The 25,790-nt window shown below is 35.7% G+C and overlaps 1 protein-coding gene across 1 annotated transcript in view; it reads right to left on the bottom strand.

Moving 5' to 3' along the window:
• The window catches only part of CDH12 (cadherin 12), a 505,536-nt gene that overhangs the window by 181,023 nt on the left and 298,723 nt on the right, over nucleotides 1–25,790 (bottom strand). The window contains 1 exon segment of the mRNA XM_041747195.1: nucleotides 166–460. Coding sequence (XP_041603129.1) covers nucleotides 166–460 — 295 coding nt within the window.

Genomic DNA, 25,790 nt, shown 5'->3' on the forward strand with positions numbered 1-25,790 from the left:
AGGACAAAAAAAATTAAAAAAGAAAACATAAATGAAAGTAATTGTATCTTCCATAGTGGAAGAATCATCCTCTGGCTTACAAATAAGACGTTTACATCAACGTGCAAAAAATAAATGTTGAAGAGGCCTCAGAGCATCTGACAACACTTTGACTTGCCTACTCACCCACAGGAGACATTTCTGGGACGCTAGCAACATAGGGTCCATCCAAAAACTTTGGCTCGTTGTCATTAATATCCTGTACTTTGATGATGAATTCCGATTCAGGCTCCAGGGGCTTCCTGGTTTCTATGTCCACAGCCTGAGCACGCAGTGTGTAGAAAGGTTTTTCTTCTCTGTCCAGGCTCCTTATTGCATGAATGTCCCCTGTGGTTTCATCGATGGTAAAAACGGTACCAGCGCCATCTCCTGAGAGGGTGTATTTAACAGTGCCCTCTCCTTTATCTAAGTCAGAATGGAGCTTTTATGGGGAGAGAGAAAGAGAAAGAGAGACAGAGAACGCTATTAAAGGGATGGTCCCAGAGTAAAGGTGCTTGCACTGTAAATTTTTATCAGAAAAGTCAAAGAAAAATCTTATGGTTCTTTTTTTATTATTTTTTTTGTCTTCCTCATTTTTTTTTTTTACTAAATCTTCGAATATAAACATTTTAAAGACACACAAAAAAGTAGAAAAAATATGTGGTAAACATTTATATATATATATATATATATCCCGGAGATCACACCATTTACCTTTTACTCTACAGTTGGCGCTTGAACAAGGCAGGGGTTAGGGTTTTCAACCCCTGTGCAATTGAAAATTGTGTTTAACTTTTAACTCCAACAAAACTTAACTACAAAAAGCCTATTGTTGACTGGATGCCTTATCAAAAATAACTGTTTAGTAAGTCAATTAACACATATTTTATATGTTATATATATTATATGTCATATTCTCTTTTTTTTAAGATTTTATGTATCTATTTATCTTAAAGAGAGAGAGAGAAAGAAAGGGAGTATGAGCTAGGGGAAGGGTAGGAGGGGAGGAGAGAGAAGAATCCCAAGCTGACTCCTTGCTGACTGTAGAGCCCATCTCGGGGCTCAATCCCATGAGCCTGAGCTCATGGCCTGAGCCAAAACCAAGAGTTGTACACTCAACCAACGGAGTGACCCATGCACCCCTTATATACTGTATTCTTACAATAAAGTCAGCTATAGAAAATGTTATTAAGAAAGCATAAGGAAAAGAAAATACATTATAGTAATTGTACTATATTTATTGATAACATAAGTTTATGTATTTATGGAAAAAGGCATGTGAGATTTAACCTCCATGAAGTTTAAACCCAGGCTGTTCAAGGATCAACTGTATTTGACTCATCACATATATAGATCACATGTCTCCCCTTCCATTCATCTTTCTACCAACCCATCTTATTTCTCAATGGATTCCAGAGACTGTCTGAGGATAGCCCTCGAATACATGAACATACGTAAATTGAACATCTGTATTTACTTCTTTTCCACATTTTTGAGGAATACAATTTTCACAAAATGAAATGCATTAATCTTAAGTGTACTTATTTCATTTTAAGTAATTGTTGTAATAAACATAAATGGGCTCATCAATACCAAATCAGAAATCCTGCTGAATATCCTGAAAAAAAAAAAATCAATGCCCTGAATGCAGTTGAGAGAGAAGGTAAAAGAACTCAGAAAACATTGAACCTTTTCGTTTGAAAGGAGAGGAGAGTTTTGGCATGCCAGATGGTTTCAGATATGTGTAGTAGAGTGTCTCATTTTAACATACTGACTTCCAATGAGTTATTCAATATTGCTCAGCCAAATGTTGGATTGAAGCACTGATTATCCTTTCAAATTCACAGACAAACGGCTTGCTCTAATTCATTCTATATATTTCAAATCTCCTAATATAGAAAAGTTTTGAGCTTCTGCTAATTTCTTCAACACATTTATTATTCACTATATCATAGCATGTAATAAGATATACATAATTAATGTGGGGGAAAGGGCCAAACAGAAGATAAATTATTGGGATGTCTGTCAGCCAACTGAGCCTGACAAACCCTGCCTTTGGCTCAGGGTGTGATCCCAGAGTCTCGGGATTGAATCCCACATCAGGCTCTGAGTTGAACCTGCTTCTCCCTCTGTGTGTATCTCTGCCTCTGTCTCTTTCTGTCATGAATAAATAAATAAAATCATTAAAAAAAGAAGGTAAATAATTAGTATGATACTGTAGGTCAATGTTTTTCAAACTAGAGTCCAAGAAGTAATAGAAGATGAACATAGTCGTTTAATCCATAAAGTATCCCATAATGTGTGTATACATATATATAATATAAATATTACATTATTTATAAATCTCCAAAATATGCATATTCATATATTTTACAAATAATAACATACACAGCATTTAAATTATATAGCATATGTATTCTTATAAATACTATTTTTTATTCTGATTCTGATCTAAAATGTTTTAATCTTTTCTTACTTATTTGGGTCAGGCCATCTGATTTCAGTGTCTGCATTTTTACATTTAAAACCTCATTCAAGGGATGCCTGGGTGGCTCAGCAGTTGAACGTCTGGCTTTGGCCCAGGGCGTGATCCTGGAGTCCCGGGATCGAGCCCCGCATCAGGCTCCCTGCATGGAGCCTGCTTCTCCCTCTGCCTGTGTCTCTGCCTCTCTCTGTCTGTGTCTCTCATGAATAAATAAATAAAATCTTAAAAAAAAAATAGAATATATAAAACCTCCTTCCAGTCAACAGATCAGCCAAATTAAAAATGTTAAGCGTTTAGTGTCCATAGTCATTTGGGCTATGCTTCCAAATTCGCATAGCATTCTTGAAAAATTGGTAGTAAGAATGAGTTCTTTTTTTTTTTTTTTTAATGTTTCCATCCACACCAAAAAGGCTTTGAAATATTTTAAATTATATAAATATCCTTTTGCAGATAGTCTTTCTGTGTATTAGTATTAGCAAAATTAAAACACAAAAAAAAAACAAACTCAACAGTGACTACCTCTTTGTCCTTAAACTCAACATTCTGGTTTGAGTTCAGTAAAATCACATCAGCCTTCAAATTAATGTTATAAAATGAAAGCATTCACTTTGTGAATTTGTATTTACTTCAAAACTTGCTCTGCAAGGATATTTGCATCAGAGCATAACAAAGAATTGATGCCTAAGTAAGTATTATAATTAAGAGAATAAGAAAACAAAAGAGGGCACATGATTTTGATTTTCCTTTAAAATTTCTGCATATTTTACTCAAGTCTAAGAAAAATTGCTATCAATGATGGGAGGAAGAATCTTCCCCCTATTTTATTTTTACAAACTCTTATGAAGCACAGGAAGATTCAAGTGTAAAATCAAGCTGTAGATAAATGTATTTGGACTTAGGAATATTAAATTAACATATTTCACCCATACTATTAAAGATATTCAACACAGTGAGTATTGCTTTTGCTTTTAAATTTATCTAAAGATATGAGACAGGCAAAAGCTCAATGCAAAAGCAAACACTTTATAAACTGCATCCATTTTGCCAATGGCTCAAAAGAATATGTGGTAATATTGTGGGAAATGAGTGAAAATTCTGAGAAGGTTTTTACAATGTGATCCAAGTAGAGTTACAAAAAAATTCTCATTTAGCTAAAATCAGAACTGTTTTCTTTTTGAACAGACATAAGAATAGAAAAGCAAATGTGTTTTTGACTCTATCCAAGATCGAAATTAAATTCAGTTGCTGTTCCTCCTTATTCTTCTACCTTTTCTGTCTAATTTAAAGCCGAGTTTTGTAGAGATTAAGCTTCAGAAGAAATGTGTTAAAAGACTTGAAAATTTTGAACTAAAAATGAAGCTGATTGATGTAAAACTCTTGAGAGGATTAGAATTTTTAAAGCAGTTCATTACATGACAATACCTCATAGGAGACCACCTGCAATATCCTGCATTGACAGGCAATATTTAAAATTATCCAATGTTGACTGAACTGGCCCATGAATGATTAACTTAAATATATATTTTTTTCCAAATTCAGTTCTAATATTAAGTAAGGGACAGCCTGACGTGGGAATTGTAGAAAACTTCTATCATTTCTGTACACTTTCAGTTATATTCAGCATTTATATATAATTGCTATAATAACAAAAATATATATAACTGCAAGAGTATACATATGAAAATATATATACTTTATATATTCTTTTATATATATTTTTTATAATTCTTTTTTTTTTAAATTTTTATTTATTTATGATAGTCACAGAGAGAGAGAGAGAGAGGCAGAGACACAGGCAGAGGGAGAAGCAGGCTCCATGCACCGGGAACCCGACGTGGGATTCGATCCCGGGTCTCCAGGATCGCGCCCTGAGCCAAAGGCAGGCGCTAAACCGCTGCGCCACCCAGGGATCCCCTATTCTTTTATATTTTTATAATACTCTGACTATATATAGATATAACATGATATTAAAAGATCAACACTTTCCATAATGAAATACCATGATCTTTTTTTAGTATCACTTGAAATTCTTTAAAAAAAAAATTTTTTTTTAAGTAACCTCTACCCTCAGACTCACAACCTCAAAAGTGACAGTAACATGCTCTAACCAACTGAGCCAGCCAGGTGCCCCTTTCCAAAATTATTTTTTAATGTGTGCATTATTTCACTCATGGAAGTTCTAATGATTTAATGGCCCTTGCTTATCCTTTCATAAACAATATGATGAATGTGTGTGTGTGTGTTCTCCTGTTCAGTTCCCTAAAGGAGTAATTATCAAAACTGAAAAAAAAAAAAACAACTAATTTTTATGTGTCAAAGAAAATTGGAAACTTCAGTGATTTCGGGAATTGATCTCTAGAATGAAATTCATTTCTTAAATCTTTCGGCAATGGAATTCAGGCGGAGCTAACACTGTGAAGCTATTCCTTAGTGTAGTTTGCATAAAGAAGGAGGGAGGGTTTCAGAAGGACTTTTCCTGCCTTGCCTTATCTTTGGACTGTGTTAACTATGACAAATCACATGATGTCCCTTTACACAGGGCTTTAAGCTACACATTCCCCAAAGCTAATGATTCCACAAAGATAGAATCATTTTCCCTTATAACAATTCAAAAGTAAAAAAAAAAAAAATAACAATTCAAAAGTAACAGCAAGAAATGTCTCTTATTCCGATTATTTTTTTAAAAGACTATTTCTGAGTAGGTGCTCACTGTATTGACTGTAGCAGCCAACTCCAATAATATTATCTTTAGTATTGACATGTAAAATCTCTCCCAGGAACACAGTTCCATAAATGATGGACATCGAAATTTGCACTGTCCAAGCAGTTGTTTTGTGGAAGTGGTGTTGCTATTTTCTGATGTTTCCCAAGTCATCTTAGATGGAGCATGAAAATGAGATGCCAAGAGAGGCTTTAAAAAGATACAGAAGACCAGCTTCAGGTCGTAAGCAAACCTGAATCCCAGTGTTTAAAAGTTTTGAGAAAGCTAATCTAAAGTTAAGGGTTTACTAGCACCTCTTTGATTATATTTTAGAAACTGTGGCACAAAATAAAAGATTTATTCTTATTTTTTTCTGGGTTGAATATACACACAAACTAGAAAATGCTTTTTTATATTACTATGTCCAGCAGTGATTTTATTTTCATTTGCTATTTGCCAGGATAGGGGGTGGTTACTAGGCATGGGGAGCATATGATTTATATTGGAAGGAGAAGCGTCTGATTTTGAAAGGTAGCTTCTTTCTGAAAACCAAGATTTGTGTGGATCTGGTGTATATATGGATTTGCAAATCACTAATCGTGCCCGTAAGGTACCACGGTACAACACACGCTATTTTAAAACCTGCCCTCCACATCATTCTCATCAAGATTATGGATTCATATTTTTGTTTCCTGATGGTCTCAGCAGAAGAATGAACATGTGTGGGCCCAACACCATCTTCCTTCACCAAGAATATTTTAAATCAAACTTCAAACCAAGTAAAACACTCAAAGAATCATGCAATAAAAAATCTATATTCTCGCTACTTAGAGTAAGCAATTATCAACGTTCTGAGTATTTTGCTTTATTTTTATAGACTTTTTAATGTTCCAAGCACATCATAATTAACTACTTGATACTGGAGCACCAACTTCATGCAAATGAAGCCCATTTCCTATGAAATTATAATGTCTCTATCTAATCTAAGAAAATTATTTAAAATACCTATCATCACCTAATAATCAGCCCCTATTCAATTTTTACCACTGGGCTCTTCAAATATCTTTTTTAATTCTTTCTCTATATCTTGAGCACAGATCAAAGCAACTTTCAAATACTGCAGTTGGATTCTGTGTCTTTAATTTCTGTAAGTTTAGAAGGTTCATGCATTTTAATAATTACTTATCTACTTATCATGATGTTTTCAGGGATCTAGTCTCCATTCTGAATTTGCTGGAATATGAAAGTTCCTGATATGTCTTTACCTTTCTGGCTTAGAATATCTTTTTAGTCTCAAAATATGTCTGAGCATAGAAGTAGACCCTACTTCTACTCGTAAGGTGAGGGATGGCATCTTCTGCTGGTCCTCACCATGAACACATTGAACGCAAGGGAAAGGTTCCTTGTAGAGGATATGCCTCAGTTAATTTTGGTGCAATAGTGGCATGTAGGTTGTCAGACTCATTATCAGTTTTCGAATGATTACAGAGCCCATAGACGGGCTTAATTTTATGGTTCAACAGTCAGTGCATGTGATTGGAAGTAATAGTATGACTCTTTTATTTACATACAGGATCCGTCAGATAAAGTAGCCAAAACTAGTATGAGAAAATTTTATGCAGTTTTCTTTGGCTGAAACAATTTTATTACGTAGAAAACAGAATACTTTTGCCCTCTTCTCCTTGGAATACTTATAAAATAATCTGTGTTTCTTTTTCTTTCTTTCTTTCTTTCTTTCTTTTTTTTTTTTTTTTTTTTTTTTTTTTTTTTTTTGTGGTTGCTTGATTTTCTATTCAGGCTTATCCTGTCCTCAGAAACATCACAGTGGTCACTGTATTTATTGGCTTACAAAGCCATTCGATTATGTTCAGTGCGTTGCTTATTGACAAAAGAAGACAAGACCCAAAAGATGATCTGTAACTCTGCCTGGGTAATGTTATAATGCAAAATTTCTGTCTGAAGCCACTGAAGGTCCAAGAATATTTGACATTCTACTCCATTCTCCTCCCTGCGGGGACTCATTTGTTCTTCCTAGCTTGATTGTTGCCATTTGAGCAGGAGGGAACCACTTTACAAGGCTGGGAATTCTCTTTAACAGCCCAAAGTGAGTTGAGAACTCCCCTGCCTGGGTTACAGACCCAAAGCTATTTATCATCTGGAAGTATTTCACCTTCTATTTAAGGAAGTAGAAATCCATTCAAAAAGGCCCACACCTCCCCAGAGGTATGCCAAGGCAGAGCGAAGAACAAAGACTGTTTGCAATGCTGGGGAGCAACAAAATCTGATGTGCTAGGATATATTATACATCCTGTTAGAGAGAAAAAATATACTTTTCACCCGATGTTCACTTTCATTTTTCTTTTTCTCCTTGAATATTGCATGTGTGGCTACATATGAGGGGGATCCTAACTCTTCCTTTAGATTGTCATATTTTACAACTTTAGCTCACCCAGATCACATTATATCATTTGAGAGTGTCACAACATATTAATAGGTACTTCTGGAGAAGTTGGAGGGGTCATTGGCGTGGTGCCTGGAATTGGGAGAAAAAATATGGGAGAAGGTTAAAATAATTTCTTCCCTACGTTTCAAATCCTGTAAAACATTTCTCACAAAGCCAGGTTTTGGGTAACGAAACATCCCCTGACAATAAACTATTCTTATCAAATTTTCAGTAATGGAATCTCTATTTGAAATGGAAGTGAATTTATGTAGGATTTCAAATGTGGTTGTTTTTCAGAATACCTGGTAGGCTTGCATGATTTATCCTAGGTTTAAAATAAATTTTAAGATGAGATTTAAGTAATAATTACACGCTATTATAGGTAGATACCATTCACTGATTTATTGTTACTTGTTACTATTGCTCCGAGTTATTGCTTTTGCTATTAGCCCTTACTGAATACCTGGCACTATGTTACACATCTTGGAAGCTTTATTTAGTTCTCAAACTAATCAGTGATATGTTAACCTGATAAATAGGATAAATGGACTCTTTGTAATGAAATTCTAATAGTTCAAAATGTAAAATTTAGTTTTCCAAAGCTACATAATCTATCCTAACTTCTTTGTATATGCATTTAATAACTCTAATATATCAGACAGACCCAAACGTTACCTCTATTGTAAAACATAGAACGATGTGAAATCGATGATCATGAACATGAACCATTTAGGTTTAGAATCCCAAACTCATTACTTCTTACCTGGATGTTACTATATAAGTTAGTAAATTTCTTTGGATGTCAGAATCCTCATATATAAAATGTGGATTCTAATATTTATATCATAAAATTTGGAGGATACTGTAGAGAATCAAACTTCATGATGTCTATTTCCCTTCGTGTCTCTCCATTTACATCCAAATGAGCCCAGTATAGCAATATTTGTTTCCATTTACATGAATTTGTATTCATAGATACAAGAAAACTAATTGGTTAATGGTAAAATAATGATAGAAAACACCATCGAGCTTCTACTTTTTTCAGGCAATTTTCTAATGGTTTTATATGTCTAAAGCCACCTTAATCCTCAGAACAACCCTATAAGGACAACCCTACCATTATCCCCCTCATTTTGCAGATGCATAAATTGAGGCACAGAGACGCTTACTTAGCTCAAGACACAAATAGAAAGACACAAAGCGAACACTCAAGTCAGGTAGTCTAACTCCATGCATTTGTGAGACTAGGCCTTCAACTAAGTCAGTTCTTTTTGAAATTGAACCATATAATGTCATTTTCTCCCTTAACTTTTAAAACTGGGTCTCCCTTAAGAGGAAAAGACAAAGAAACAAACATTAAATTTTTGGTCAGAGGATCAGATTAGCCACAGATACAAACTACCCAAATATTAGTTTTGTAACACACATCGGTTTGGTGAGCAAAACCAGGTTGTACTTTATGGACACGCTAATGACTTAATGGACTTAATGGACACTTTGGACTGCCCGTTAGTGATTGCACCATGCACTAGAAGAGAGAGCCTAGCAGTACTTGCTCTCAAGGAGACAGGAGTCCAGTGTGCAACAATCTGGATCATAGCAAAAAAGATATTCAGAACACTGTGTCTTTAGGCACTTGGGGGGCTCAGTCAATAAAGCACCGCTTTTGATGTTGGCGCAGGTCACAATCTCAGGGTCATGAGTTCGAGCCCCACATTGGGCTCTGTGCTCATCAGGGAGTCTGCTTAAGATTCTCTCCCCGCCAAAAAAAAAGTAAAAATAAATAAAAATAAAAGATTCTCTCTCCCTCTCCCTCTGCTCCTCCCCTTGCTCTCTCTCTCTCACTCTCTCAAATAATCTTTAAATAGTAATAAATAATAAATCTTTTTAAAAAACCCAAACACTGTCTTTTTACAGCTTAATGTCTCTCAAATCACACTTGTCTTATAGAAGTTTTTCATAAGCATAAATATCTTATAATTAAAAAGCATGTTATATTTGTGTTTTCATTGAAAATACAAATATATATCATATCTATAGTTAGGAATCATCTCAATAATATACTAAATGTCAATTTGGAACAATTAATGGTAAATGAGAAAAAAGTGAACAAAATTTGTGTTAAAGAAAATATAATTTACTATTATGTCAACAAAATACTTCCATGAAAAATATTTTTTCAAAGTTTCTGCATCTTATACCATAATTTGCTTTGAAGCATATAGAAATCCATTAGATTAAAAACACAATGGAAAACTTCATTTCAGTAGAGAAATAGATTTTAGCACATGTGTGCCTTCTCACAATGAACTAATAATCAAATCAGCTACGTGCACTTGTACGAGAATATTTAGACGTGTGCATATATGTATTTGACAGAGAAAAATGGGAGGGGAAAGTAGAATATTAGTATGTGCTTTCTTGTGCTCACACATGCACATTTTTGCAAAATGCATAAAAGACCAAATAGATATGCATTCTATAAAACAATGCTCTTAAGAACGCAATCTGAAAATTATATTATCTGCTTATTTCAAAGGTGGTTTGAAGGTGACCCATTTTCTGCAGCCTGCATTACTGTGGGGATTGCTTTATGTGTGAAAGCACAAAGCGACCTCACTGAAGTCTTTTATTTCCTTTCCTCACTTTAAAATTACTACTTTAAATGGATTTTGAAAGTATAATATCACAAATGCAGAAAAAATAAATCCACGTACTTAACCAGGTTGCTGTCTTTGTATTGTGAGTCAAGCTGTTTCATGTCAATTTTACTGTTAAGAATTCATATCTCTCAGTCGTATATCCTGTAACAGTGTCATAAATATTATCTTATTTGCATGATAATTTATACATTAAGTATTCATTTTTGTCCAATAGTATGAAAATGCTAAATTGCAATGTGCTAATGAGAAACAAAAATAGTATCTATTCAATATAAGAAACGCAATAAATTGCATCTTGTTTCTAAATACAGGTTAACCAAGATGTTTTTCTAAAATCTCTCATTATAATCACGTTAAGGAAGGACTCATTCTCTGGGTTCACTTGTTTTCCAGTAGGGGCAACAGGATTCCCAGGAAACTTCCAAAGAGATAATAGTTTCGCTTTGACTTTGACTTTAAAAGGAAAAAAAGTAAGGAATAAAAAATTTAAAAAAAAAGAAAAATTCAAACAACTCTCATAGACGCTGGAACCTCAATTTTGACTGCTTTTAGCAAATATATATTATTGAATGCCTGAGTGAAATAAATCGATTTCAACCTATTGCATTTTTAAAGGTCAAGTTTTTTTTTTTTTAATGAATTCAGGATTATAAAAGCAGATGCTTAATTTGACATTGAGACCTTAAATAATGAATAAATCTCTCAAAGTTTAATTGCTTTTCAGAAGAAACTGAATTGCTTTGTTATTAAATTTTCCTTATAATTCATGGAATCCATAGAATTGTGTGTATGTGTGTGTAGCAATCTTCCTAAACCTTACATGAATACTATAGATTGCAGAGTTGCATTATTTCCAAAATCTAAAAAAAGAAAAAGTTTGCTTACTGATCTCTTTCACTACTTTTAACTTTTTTCCTCTTTATATACATCTTTGGCTGCTGATTAAGATAGGGTATATAGAGAATTTCTGAGACTAAGCAGGATACAATCATACTTCATTGTATTATTTTAGATCATAAACTTGTGCATATTCAATACAAAATTGAATCCAAATCAAGCCTGTAATTCTCAATTATGGCTGAACTCCAAAATATGGTGTGATTGGCTGGACTCCACCATATTGTCCAAAGTTTCTCTCCTGTTAGTGTACATTCTGGGAATAATCCCCAGGACTGTGAAGACTACAGATTTAATTATTTTTGTTGTTGTTGTTTTATGCACATTTTTTATTTAAATTCGATTAATTAGCATATATTATTGCTTTCAGAGGTAGAGGTCAGTGATTCATCAGTCTTATATAACACCCAGCACTCATACATGATGTGCACTCCTTAATGCCCATCACCCAGTTACCCCCTCCCCCCATGCACCCCTCAGAAACCCCCTCATCATAGTTTGTTTCCTATGACTAAGAGTCTTCTATTGTTTGTCTCCCTCTTTGATTTCATCTCTCTATTTTTTCCTCTCTTCCCCTATAAGTAAATAAGTCAATCAGAGAAAGACATTTATCAACTCATCATATGATCTCACTCATATGTGGAATTTAAGAAACAAAACAGAAAATCACATGGATTTAATTCTTATGGTTGTATCATGTTGGGTGGGTGATTATGTCTCTAATCATATGACCCTTTAAAAGCTTAAGAGGTTTTTTTCCCCCCACAGAGATAGAAAGAGGAAGTTAGAGACACAAGCTCCAGCTGGCTTAGAAGAAAACAAGCACTCATGTCCCGATTCAATTTAAATTGCTGATACAGAGAGCCAACTTTTAGGAGCTGAGGGCTGTCCCACATCACCACTAGTGGTATCAAGAGCACCTGAGGTCTATAGCAAGGAAATAAATTCTGCCAACAGTCTAATGAGCTTGAAAGCTGATTTTCTCCCCCTCAAGAAAGAGCTTGACATCCAACTGACACCTTGGTTTCAATCTTGTGAGGCCTTGGGCACAGACTCCCATTATTCTGTGCTGAATTTCTACCTGCAGACCTGTGAGTCTTAAGGTGCTCCATCTGTGGGAATTTGTTTTACAATGATGGAAAACTAGTATGTATAATTAGAGAAATCTAATATTACTGTTACTTCATTTTTAAAAAAGCATGACTTTTGATTAAAGAGAAATTTTGATTTCTTGGTTATGTGCCTGTACTGACACCAACTCTTTTAGGGTTCCTGAATCCAGTGCATGGAGTAGTGTTCCCTCACATGCAAGACCAAGCAGTTCTCAAACAGCAACAAGATGTCTAAGAATTCGACTCCATTCTGACACTATCTGCCCAGGGATAGCATCAGATTCCACAGATTAAGGTCTCAGTCCTACCAGACTACCTCCCCACACCCTCATTTCAGACTTCCCATTGCAAGCTCCAGGCTGTTCCTACATCTGTGCTTCTGATTGATCAGCTACAGACTGGAGGTTCCCACAGCCTACTCTTTAGGTTATTTTAATTTGCTCTGACAACTCAGGGAAACATTTACTTATGTTTACCAGTTTACTAAGCAACATGATAAAGGATATGAATCAAGAGCCAGATGGAGAGATACGTAGAGGGGGTATGGCTGACATGCTCTCTCCAGCATGCCATTCTCCCCAGTGTCCATATGTTCATCAACTCAGTCTTTTGGGTTTTTAAGGAGCCATCATGGATGCCATAGTCATGATTGACTCAGTCATTGGGCATTGACTAGTCCAGCCTCCAGCCCCTCTCCCTTTCCTTGAGGTCAGAGTGTAGGTCTGAAAGTTCCAACCCTCTAATCAAATGGTTGGTCCTCCTTACAACCAGCCCTTGCCCTTTGGTGGGATCCAGAAGTCACCTTAATTAATAACAAGACACTCACATCATTTTTATGGCTCTCAAGCATTTTCAGGAACTGTGGATGAAGACCAACTATATCTGAGAAACACATTTCATCATCTGAATGACCAACTATATATTTCTTTTAATCATTACATCACAGTGCCTCAATTTTCTGACACATTATTTATTTGCTTATTTAAGTTTTCCCTGCCTGTATACCTACTCTACTATTTCTAGTAAATACATCTGCTCCTTCCTTTGTATGAATGATCCCATACAAACACATCCTGTGAATCTAGTAATATTTGTCCCTTTGACTATACTATGGACATAGATTGCAGGTTTGGCCAATGTTAGCATCTGCCTTTCCAGTCAAAGAAGTAGCTGACTACTACTCACCTCACCCTGCACCCTGGACAACATAATGTGGATGCCTTGAAAATAGGAGGAAATTAAGTCTAAATACAAAAGGTGATTGAGAGAAATAAGAGACGGAGAGAGGCAGTCTTTCTGACAACATCATATCAATTCCTGAAATTGGACTTTTCTTCATAGAATGAACTCATAAATCTCCTACTCTTAACTTGCTTTTTCCAGTCAAAAAAAAAAAAAAAAAGAAACAACAACAAAAAGAAAACCCAAAATAAAACCACCCACTTTCTTTTTCCATGAAATAAGCATTTATTGAATAATAATTTATTCAAGTGCCACAGATTTGCGGACAAATCCATCAGTAAGGCCTCAAAGATCAACATAGGTAGAATCTGTTCCTCTACATCTAAGGTCATCAAAAACCAAACAAATAAACAACAACAACAAACCACCAAAGTACAGCAGATTTACTATTGCTACCTCTTCATCCCTTATGCAATTTGAGACAAAACTCTGTTTTGTATTAGGTCAAAATGAAATATCTGTCAATCTTAACTTTGGAATAAGGGGAATCTGAGCCATTGATCTTTTTATGCTGAGCTCAGAATTGAGGGCAGAGCTTTCATCAAGTCAACCCTTGTGAGAAGTCAAATGACACGTGTGGTCTCATTCTCTATAGACACTTACTTTGTGGGAAAGGTCTCTGTTCCTGCCCATTCAAATAATGACAGTTAGTTAAACTTTAATCAAATGCATAGACTCATTCATTGTATTGCATTCCATACCAGTATTCTCTAAGCCATGCATTCTAAGGATTTATTCTAAACAAAGAATTTCTTAAATGAAAGCTTAGCAGCTACTCATTGTGTAGAATATAGAAGGAATGAAGCAGGGCCATGGTTCGCGGTACCTTCCCAATTCTCTTCCCCAATTCAGAATCACAGGAACACACTGGGAAACTCGTAGCAATCCACACAATGCTTTTGAAATTCTCTGCTTGAACCTTTATGATACCACAATTCAACTGCTGGCTAAGCCAAATCCTCTACCTTTTTTGGGAGGAAACACTTTGGGCTGAGCACAATTTTTCTTTAATCCCGAGTTTTGATTCCTCTCACATAAAAAAAAAAAGCCCACAAATAATGTTGTATTTTAGTTCAAAATAGGCTGCATTTATTGCCTTATAAAATGTTGAGTACTTTTGCTTCTATGATCCATCAATGCTTGCAGATATAACAAGGTTTCCACTCATCTTATATCTTGAACCCTTCTCTGAGAAGTTGGCATATCATTTGTTGGTTTTGAGTACACAATTGCTGCTAATAATGCTTGAAATTTATTGGCCCTATTCAGAGGAGAGAGAGTAATAAGACATTTGAATAGTCAGCTCAGATATATATCAGTTTACATACAAAAAAAAAAAAAAGCTGTCTATCCAAGGTGTAAGCCATATCCTTTGTGTCCTAGAACTATTTCTACCATGACTCTTGAACTGGCCAGTCCAGACCATTGCATACATCCTTAACTGAAGAGACCGACCACTCTGGCTATCTGCCCATTGTGTTGATCATAGGCTAGAATTAAGCCAGATTACACTTGGGATCAGATATTCCAAAAACAATGTTTGTATATTTTGTGTCGGTAAAAACAAGATTTTAAAAAGAAAAGAAAAGAAAAAAAAAAAAGGGTCTTCATGCATGGCTTCTCTGATGGCATAAAATCAGGCCTTTGAAACTGGAGAGTACCTTAGAGAACGTTGTTTTAATTATTTCATTCCACAAAGGAGGAAATTGCGAATCAGAAAGGCTAAGTGATTTCCTCCATATCATAGAGCTAGTTAATTACAGAAATCAGAATAGAAACCAGGTTATCCAGCTCTCTGCACAGTTCTTTCCATCATGTGCAGTGGAAATATCTGCTGCAACATTCTGGCAACTTGGCTCCTGAAAGCTGCCTCATAATGTTGAATAAATCAAAATGTTTTGCATCTATAAACTTCAAAACATTTAAAAGTTAAAAAAAAAAACACCTTAGTTTTCTGATAGTTTCCGATAAGATAAATTCCATCAACTCCATTTCAAGATTTTATATGTAAACGTGTGACAGCATTGATAGGAGGGAGAAGTCAGTAGCACTAAAAAGCATCAGGGACAGAGAATATAGATTGATGCCAGGATTAGAAAGGACTCCATCAATTTCAAGCTCCATTAGCAATACAGGGAAAATAACATGGAGTGAAAAGTAGTCGACGGAAGTTTTATGATCAGACTGCGGTATGTGTGTGGAGAACAATATAAATAAAATGAAATGGGATCATTTGATTATTAGTAATTATACTAATATTTTCTATCTGAATAATTTATACAAATGTACTAGTTATTTTTGTGAGGATTATCTCCTTTGACATCATTAATAATCCTTTCCTTCTTTGCATTGAGAATGAGGAGCCTGGGGCTTGTGTGATACAGCTCCAAAGTCGGGAGCCTGGAAACCAAACTCAGGTGTCCTAACTTAGCCTAAATAATGCACTTCCTCTTTTATTTTATTTTTAATTTCACAGGAAACTATAATATCAATTTTTCAACAGAGAAAAGGGAAGCTTTCCCCTGAACATTTAGCCCTATTAAAAGGGCTTCAAACTCACAGTCATGAAGAGGCGGTATTGGTGAATATTTTCTGTACTTCACATCTTTTATCACACGTTATATATGGTGGAACATAAAATTTTATGAAATTATAGTTACATGCTTGAAATGGATTTTAAATCTTTTCATTTTCTATGTCACCAGCGAGAGTAGTAAACCTGAAAAATTAAAGTGGCGATATAATTTATCTTGCCTGTAAATAGTCTACTATACATGATACAGTTTTGAAGTAAACAATGATAGATAAGGCGAAAAGTGATATTTCTCCATGGGAAACTATGTGATAAATTGCTAGAAATGCCATGATATAACTGGAATTACGTCACTGGAATATAAAAAGAAGATTCTCAGCTCCCTACTTCTCCACACAATAAATAGTTGTGTATAGTTGGCTCGTTGAGCACAATTTTTGTCTTTATAGGGACACAAGTCACTCTGTCAGTAGATATCAAAATGTCAAATAACACATAATTTAATAATCATTTCTTGTTTGTTAAGGTTTTATTTATTTAAGAGAGAAAGAGAGCGCAAGCAGGGGGAAGGGTAGAGGCAGAAGCAGGGTCCCCACGGAGCAGGGAGCCCTACGTGGGGCTCTATCCCCTCTAACCCACTAAGCCACCCAGGTGCCCCTAGTCATCTCTCTTCATACTACAAATAGGTAAACCAAGTAAATATATAAATTCCTGAGCTAATAGGTTATAAATAAGTAGTGTACTTGATTATATATGAATGCTTATAAAATCTACAATGAATTCACACATCACGATGATGTTTTCAATTTGGGGATAAAATTTTTAGAATTTATTACATGATACAAGTGATCTGAGGGCTGTGGACATGTTTGCTTTGCAGGAAAACATTCTATAAAAAGTAAGTTTCAAAATAGACTATTCTTGTTTTGAACTCTCTCTGTCAGATAGATTGAGGTTATAATGCAAGACCTATGTGTGAAGGAGAAAAGAACTTCAATATTGGGGTGAAAATTGTTTTTTATTCTTACTTTCTCATCACTGTCCTGTATAACAGTTATTTTTCCTCCTCCCTAACCCTGTGTATTTAATTAGAATAAGCACTACCTGTATACACAGGAAAGAAAAAAAAATAATGATAACATTTAGTCATGTAGCAACTACTGTCAATAAGGGGAAAAAACTAGAACATTCTTTCTTTACGAAATCTGCAAGTTTAAGTTTTCAAATAACACACACACATACACACATATACACCAATGACAATGCAATTCTAGTTCCGCCTCCATAGATCGTGTACAATAGTTTGTACTATTAGCACCAACATGAATTTTCTCTTTCATATTATATTCCAAGTCAATTTTATGTAGTACAGAGAACTCAAATCATTTCCTGCTTGAAATAAGACCTAATGATTTGATGTTGTAATTGTAACACCAAGTCACATTGAAATACAAAAACATGCTTTTTTCTCCAACATAGCGGGAAAATCAGGCTACTTATTTAGAATTGCCTGAGTAAAATCTCTTGGGTATTATATCTTTTCAAAATACTGCCAGGGCCAGCACTTAATTTTTTTTAAGATTTTTTTTCCTTGGGATCCCTGGGTGGCGCAGCGGTTTGGCGCCTGCCTTTGGCCCAGGGCGCGATCCTGGAGACCCGGGATCGAATCCCACGTCGGGCTCCCGGTGCATGGAGCCTCCTTCTCCCTCCGCCTGTGTCTCTGCCTCTCTCTCTCTCTCTCTGTGACTATCATAAATAAATAAAAAAAAAATTTAAAAAAAAAGATTTTTTTTTCTTTTTTTAAATTTAAATTCAATTTGCCAACATATAGTATAACACCCAGTGCTCATCCCATCAAGTGCCCTACTTAGTAAGAAGAATGAGTAAATAGTCTCTTACAGTAAAATAAATAATAAAAATAAAAATAAAAAAATGGGGGACCTGGGTGGCTCAGGTGGTTAAGTGCTCGACTCTTGATTTCAGTTCAGGTCATGATCTCAGGGCCCTCTGATGGAGCCCCACACTGGGCTCTGCACTTGGCAGGGAGTCTGCTTGATATTCTCTCCCCCCTACTGCTTGGGCATGTGCTCTCTCTCTCTTCCTCTCAAATAAATGAATCTTTAAAAAAAAAAAAAAAGTAAAGTAAACATAGGGCAGCCCGGGTGGCACAGCGGTTTAGCGCTGCCTTTGGCCCAGGTTGTAATCCTGGAGGCCCCAGGATCAAGTCTCACTTCAAGCTCCCCGCATGGAGCCTGTTTATCCCTCTACCTGTGCCTCTTCCTCTCTCTCTCTCTTTCTGTTTCTCGTGGATAAATAAATAAAATCTTTAAAAAAATAAACATATACAGACAATCTATTGTTTTGTGTTATTAGAGTGAACATCCATGGTGAACCACAGTTGGTCTCCCGAGAAGTTAATTCACCCTTTAGTACATTACCCTACATAATACTCACATGGGAAGTCATGGGAAGAAAAGATTTCTTCCTTCAAAGTAGGACGTATATAAAAAAAAGAGAAGTCTTGTATTCACTATATTTTACACACATCCAATGTATTGTTTTAAAGCATCACATATAGTAAATTAAACACTTAAGCAATCTCAAAAGGGGTCTTAACAGCCTTGCATTTCCATTCCCAGTGCTAACATTTGAAGTGCTTCTCCCTTTTACTGTTTTCAGCAGGACTCTTGCAGGCATTCCTTTATTAAGACAATAGGAGTAGTTATTGATTTCTTTCTTTCTCTTTTAACAAACTAACTTTTATTTATTATGCTTTCTTAGCTGAGGCTCAGCATTTCTTTTTCAAGTATCAATTAATGTAGACTTACTGTTCCACCACGAGAAAACCATTGTTCAATAGTCTCTAGATGCTTTTTTTGTCAAATACTTTTATCCTGGCCTTAAAAATGAAGCATGGGCATTTGACAGGCAAACTTGAGGCAGTTTTCTCTAACATTCCTATTGCATCTAATATTATTTGATTCAAAACATGAGTCTAAGAGCAAATAAAAATTGACTTTTTTTTTTTCAGTTCAGAATACAAGCCCACTGAACTATCCCTTCAGGTTTGATGATCCATCAGTTAACACTACACTATTTTCACAAGAAATATGATTTGATCTGAAAAGAACTGCAGCAGCCTGAAACATATATTCCCAGAACGTGTCTCAAAGAACACTGTAGCCATTAAATGACTTCCATAATGTCTGTGATAAATCTTACTATTAGAGAACGATATCAGTAAAAGGCATCTCTTTGGAACTGCGAGTCCAGCCTACAGGTGCCCACCTGCCATGGGATTTTCCTGTCACAAACATGGCTAGGTCAATCCATCAAGGTTGGGTTTTTTTTTTTTGTTTTTTGTTTTTTTGTTTTTTGTTGTTGTTGTTTTTTTTTTTTTTTTTTCAAAGCAACAGACACAGCGATAGTTTAAGGCTTCTTTTTAAATTTATTTTTAATGTCCCTGTTATTTTTATGTGGATATAATATAGAATGTCATCTAAAAGCACAGACTTTGGAGTTCAACTGCCTGAGTTTGGTATTAGGATTTTAGCCAGCATGGTTAACTTCTTTTGTGTAAAATGAGAATGATAGTGACAGCTATGACGATTAAATAAAATAGCAAAAGCAAAGAGGTCAGTGCAGTGTAGAACTTCAGCACTTCTAAGCATTAGCTGTTATCTCCTTCTAACCGCTGCTGTCTATATTCACATCTCCATTGTTATTTGAGCCAGTCTGCTCTTTTGCCATTATTATAGAGGTTGGTCATGGTTAAACTCTTGCCTTCTGTTTCTTCTTACGCTTAATGTTCTTCTGTCCTTTTATACTCATATTTGATAGCCTGAGCCAACATCTCTGGGTACTCTAAAAATGCCACATGGGATACTGAGCCTGGATCTGCCTGACATTAAATGATATCCGCAGACAAAATAAATCGAAGGCTATGTGTAAGTCTCAGAGAGAGCAGGAGGATGAGACATAGGTGGGCGCTTTATCCGGTTAACCCAGACCAAAAAGCAAGGGCCTGATTCTTGTTTCTTGCCGTGGTAACTCAGGATCCATTTATCACCATCCCGTTTCTAAGTGTAAGGTGACACAATTATTGCTGATTCAATCTCCAGTCACAACGTGCCTCCTATTATTGGCTGGAAAGATTGGAGCAACCAGGAGGACCCTGGCATCCCTGTCAGGTGGAAGCAGCAAAGATAATCACATTTAACCTTTAAGTGATGCCCAGAATAATGCAAAAATGTTTCTCCTGCCATAACTAGGAACACGGTCGATGTGCAATTCATTTTACTATATTCTTCAGTTACAAAAGTACATTCACACTCTACTGAATATCTACTCAGCTTAAAACAAGGCCTGCCGTAGTTCTTAAAATCAACTGATAGTTACTTAAGTATTGTTTACTTACAAGAAAAAAAAAAAAGAAGTAATCAAAACTTCATTGACACTCACTTTTCTTCCTCCTGAATATCTTACTCAGTCACTGAAAATCACTATTGATTACACAAATTTTGATCAAAAATGGGAAGTCGCCTAATAATTTTGTCTCTACTCCATGCAAAATAATGTGCTCACTCTGAAATTCCTCCCATCTTATAAATCAGAAAAGAAATGTCAAGAGGTGCTCAATAACTTGCCCGGCCCTACCTAGTTAAGAAACACGGCGGACCAATGCAGGTGCAAATGGCTCCACACTTTACAGTCTCTACCTTTAATCACTGCAGCATTCTGTCAATGATTACTCCTGTGAGCACCTCAGTAGATGTTAAATCATAAAAGACAAGTAAATATGCTATCTGTCATGCTCCTGAAGTGAGATGAACTGATCCTCTTAGCAATCTCTTTAATGGTATCTTAGCCTTTGGGGATCTGATTGCAAAGTTGATCATGAGTACGGCAGTCCTTGCTAGTGGTCTACCCAATATCCCTCTCCCCTTTCCCCTTATTAATGGAATCCTTACATATGCATAGTCTCTATTATCAATGGGCTGTGTCTTCACTAGCAGTATGCTTACTTAAAAAGTCCTCCTCCCTGCAATCCAAGGGTAGACATGGGATTCCATCCAGGCTAATGAGATAAATGGGAAAGAAATGTTTGGGGCTTGGGCCCCTGGTGGCTCAGTGGTTTAGGGCCTGCCTTTGGTCAGGGTGTGATCCCCGGGTCCTGGGATCGAGTCCCATATCGGGATCCCTGCATAGAGCCTGCTTCTCCCTCTGCCTGTGTCTCTGCCTCTCTCTGTGTGTCTCTCATGAATAAATAAATAAAATATTTAAAAGAATGTTTTGGGCTTTTAGGAATTTCTTTTTTAAATGGACAGACTGATCGGTATGTACTTTTGGTGTTTTTCTTTCATCTTTCCTATTTTGTTCCTTCATCTCTTCCATGTCTTGCTGACACAAAGACTAGACACACAGAAGCTACTCTATGAGCATGGAGAAGAAAGCAAAAAACTTAAGATGAAGAGCTGGAAAATCAGAAGGCCATTTTTGATGCTATCTTGGAATTGCTATACCAGACCCAGGGTGTCCAATTCTGGACTACTTTTTATACAATAAAAATAAATCTCTACTTATTTAAGAGATTATAGTTAGATTTCTATTCCATGCAGCTGAAACCAATTCTGACTTAGTAGATATTTTTCTTCAGGCAACACTATTTATGTTTGTAAAAATTATTTACAATTTACAGCAAAAAACACATTTATGTAAAACATATTCTTAAACTGATTTAATCTGCTCTATAAATTCTTAAACTGATTTAATTTGTTCTATAAATATTCAATTGATAAATAGAGCATGAAAAATAAACATTTTTGATTGAGCCATTCTTTGTTGTATTTTTTCCTAAATAAATATCTTATGCAAAGAAAACATTATCATGAACTCTCTAATAAATAATGAAACAACCAATCTGTAAAGAATTTTAAAGGACAAGAAAATTAGAGAGGAACTGTCTGCATCTGAAACACAGGGCTACCCTCTTTGCAGCAAATCAGATAAGACTTGAAGCTTGCATTTTAACATTACAATTTTCATTGTTTAACTATATTTCCTAACAAAATATAAGATATATATTTTAAACATATATTTTAAATATAAGGAAATTAGTTCTTTATTGGCTTTATTCTCCATATCTGTTCTCCTGTGTAGTTAAAATCCAATCAAACCAATTACCAACTATTTTTAAGTTGTATGTTTGAGCATCTATAAATAATACATTTGAGCAAAAGTAGTATTTTAGGAAAATGCAAATCTGAAGATTCTTTTAATACATAACAGTATAAAAAATGCCCATAACATTTCACATGCCTTCATTAGCCAGGAGATACATCATGAAACAAAATATTACAGCAGCCTGCAGAATTCAGTGTGCACAGTAATACTGAAAATAATCAATATAATGAACATTTTTGTAAGCTTAGACATCCTGACTAAAGTATTATTCTCTGAAAATGGCCTCACAATGGATACAAATAGAAGCACTTGCTTATTGAGTACTCTAAGAAAAAGTTTGGAGTGCATCTATAACTTATGGGTATTGGCCTAAATGGCCTTGTTTTGGACATTATAAGTTGTGCTTTCACAAGTAATGTAGTTGAAGAAAAATACTTAAATAAAAATATATATATATAGTGTATATATTTGCCTAAAAAGTGAATATTTTTCACTTTAATGATACCTGTGTGCTTACTATACATGAGTGTCAAAAGGCCTCACTGCCAGTCAGAATGGGGTTTGTTTCTATAAATTCATGAATAACAATTGCCTTATATAATATATAACATTTTCAGGATGATGCATGCGTATTAAACATGTATAAGAAGAACTGTAATCTTCACATTTTCTCCAAGTATTCATGTGAATAATATTTGAGTTGGGGAGAAAATCAGAGGTGCATTTAAGTGGAATTAGTAAGTGCAGTCGGCTTTCATTGTTAATTAAATCGTGATTATTCTTCTTGCACTTCTGTTCCATTATCAAAGTACCTGAAACTATTTTTTTTTTTAAAAGAGAGCACAGGGGTAGGGGCGTGGGGCGCAGCAGAGAAAGAGAACTTCAAATAGGCCCCATGCCCAGCATGGAGCCCAACATGGGGCTCAATCTCATGACCCCAAGATTATGACCTAAGCCCAAATCAAGACTAAACACCCGACCAACTGAGCCACCCAAGCACCTCAAAATAACAAACAATCTTAAGTGTCAATCATTAACACTCAAAGTAAATATGCCATTTATAGATCCAGCAAGCTAAAAGCTAACAATTTCATTCACTTGTGGGTCTTTTACATAAAGAAAACTAAGGAGAAAATGTCAGAATAAACATTATTATTGGGAATCAAGTTTTGAAATGGCTTCAATTGCATTCACAGTGGGTCGTCCTTCTGAACCCTACAGGAAAGAATCATTTCATTGAATAATCTCAGTGTTGCATTGACAGGGCTCATAAGGTGGGTAACTGACATATGCTTTAAAAAGTAAAACTACTTTACTACAACATGGCAAATAAAGGTGAAGACAATAAATGAAGAAATCATTTGAATAGTAAATCATAGAATCAGGACTTGATTTTCCAGAAAAGTATTGTCCAAACAGCTCAAAGTCAGAGCTGGAGATCTAAGACACAGCAACTTTAGTTCTTCTCTACCCATTCAAAGAAACACAATTTCTCCTTAGCTGCACAAGGTACATGAGAATACATTTTAGTTTATTTTGCTTCTAATCAATAGGTTTAGTAGAATATGGGATTCTGCAGACCTGTTTGATTTTACTCTTCACAAGTGTTGTGTCTATGTATTGCAATATAAATAACACATTATCATCGTTATCACTTCTCTCTCTTGGTTAATTAGAACAAAATTACGAACAATGAGTTGGCTGCCATATTGATTTGCCTTTAGTGTGTGGTCCTGAAAGATGGGTTTCGTAATCAAAATATTATAAGCAATCTTACAATACTTGGTAAATCATCTTCATCCAGTATTGTGTCCTGTTAAAAGCCCTGTCCAATTCTTCATGTCTTTGCTGTATTTGTCTCTATCGACTACACATCATATTATACCTCCACTACTCATACACCAGACATTCTCATCACTGAACTGTGAGCTTCTTAGAGATTCCTAAAGAAAATATTTCCCAATATTTATCTTAATTCTGTGTACATATTAGGTAAATAAATGTTTCCTTTTTTCAGTGTTCTGAAAAGAATGAATGAATGAATGAATGTTCAGTAGGATGGGGGATGGGGGGAAATTTACTCTTACTCCAAACCAAATTCCAGAAGAGAATTTAGTTTTGTTTTGAAATATATTACTTAAAGCCTAAGGATCTATTAAAACCTTTTTTGTTCGGAAGTATCTCTTTTTTTTTCCTCCTCTTTTTTCCGAGAATCTCCAAGTACTAATTTAGTTCTAGAAATGACAGTGATTTACTGAGAAGAACCAGTATGGTCCAATGCTGAAAAAAAGTTCTCAAACTCCAGATCCCGATTGAACATATCTATCTTTTTTATCAGTAAATGAGGACTACAAACATCCTCACCAAATTGCCAGTCCATCCCCCCTCTCTTCCTTCCAATACAGACACCTATTCTTTTCTTCCCTATGTTTAATATCAAGCTGAGAACATATGGTCCTGCATTTTCATAAGACATCTGTCAAAAGTTAATCCTTCTGTCACTGTTTTCGTGGTAACTGTCAAAACCAATTGTGATGCCCACTTGGGGTGAGTACAACCCACAAACAGAGGACCACTGGAGCAAGCGAGGGACGGTGCACATTGTCGGCCATATAAAGGGTTGAAATCCTTGAAATCGCCCTCAATTCCCTCTGCTATGTGACCCTCCAGAGCCCATTCCCAGTCTTCCCTTACCTTAAGCTCCTGTTACCCTGACCTTGATCACAGGCTCCTAAGCACACTCCCTCGCACCTCATGGAACATGCATTGGCTGTTCCCTTGCCCACAGTGCTGTTCCCAGATATCGACACGACCAATTCTCACTTCTCCAGCCGATATCATTGCTCAAATATCACAACAGTTAGGCATATGGGCCAATCCTACGTTCACGTGGCAAATGCTCTCACTTCCAACTCCTGATCGATCTCCGGCCTACCTGTGTTTTGTCAGTAACATGGGTTCCTTTCCAAAATATGCTATAACGATGTTTACCTGCTAACCGGTGTTCATTGTTTCTTTGTCACCCTGCTTAGACCTTAATTTCCAAGACAAAAGGATGTTTTGTCTGTTTTTATACCCAAATGTGCCCCACATCAGAACAGTGCCTTGCTCACTGGGATTCTTTAAAATATTTTGAAGTAATGAATAAATTTATGACTGTTAGTCCCAGCTTTTTTTTTTTTTCTTCCTAAATAACCCAGAAGTGTACATCTAGTCAACTTGCTCCTCTTCTCTCTGCCCTAGTCGTTCTAAACCTGTTCAGCTCACTTAGAACCTCCAGTCCTGGCCTGTCCTCAAAGCACCTCCATACAGTCATCCATGTGCTCAAACTGGCTCAACCCAATGGACACGTTTTCAGGCCTCTTCATACCAGCTTTTGATGCTGTTTACCATTTTCTCTTTGAAATAGTCCTTCTTCGGCTTCTGAGACACCTGAGTTTCCATCTGCCTGACTGATGATGCTCTCATTGGTTTACTTGGCAGGCTTACCCCCCTTTCCCACCTAAGGGATAA

This window comes from Vulpes lagopus, chromosome 3 (genome assembly GCF_018345385.1).
Source record: "Vulpes lagopus strain Blue_001 chromosome 3, ASM1834538v1, whole genome shotgun sequence".
NCBI classification, from domain to species: Eukaryota; Metazoa; Chordata; class Mammalia; order Carnivora; family Canidae; genus Vulpes; species Vulpes lagopus.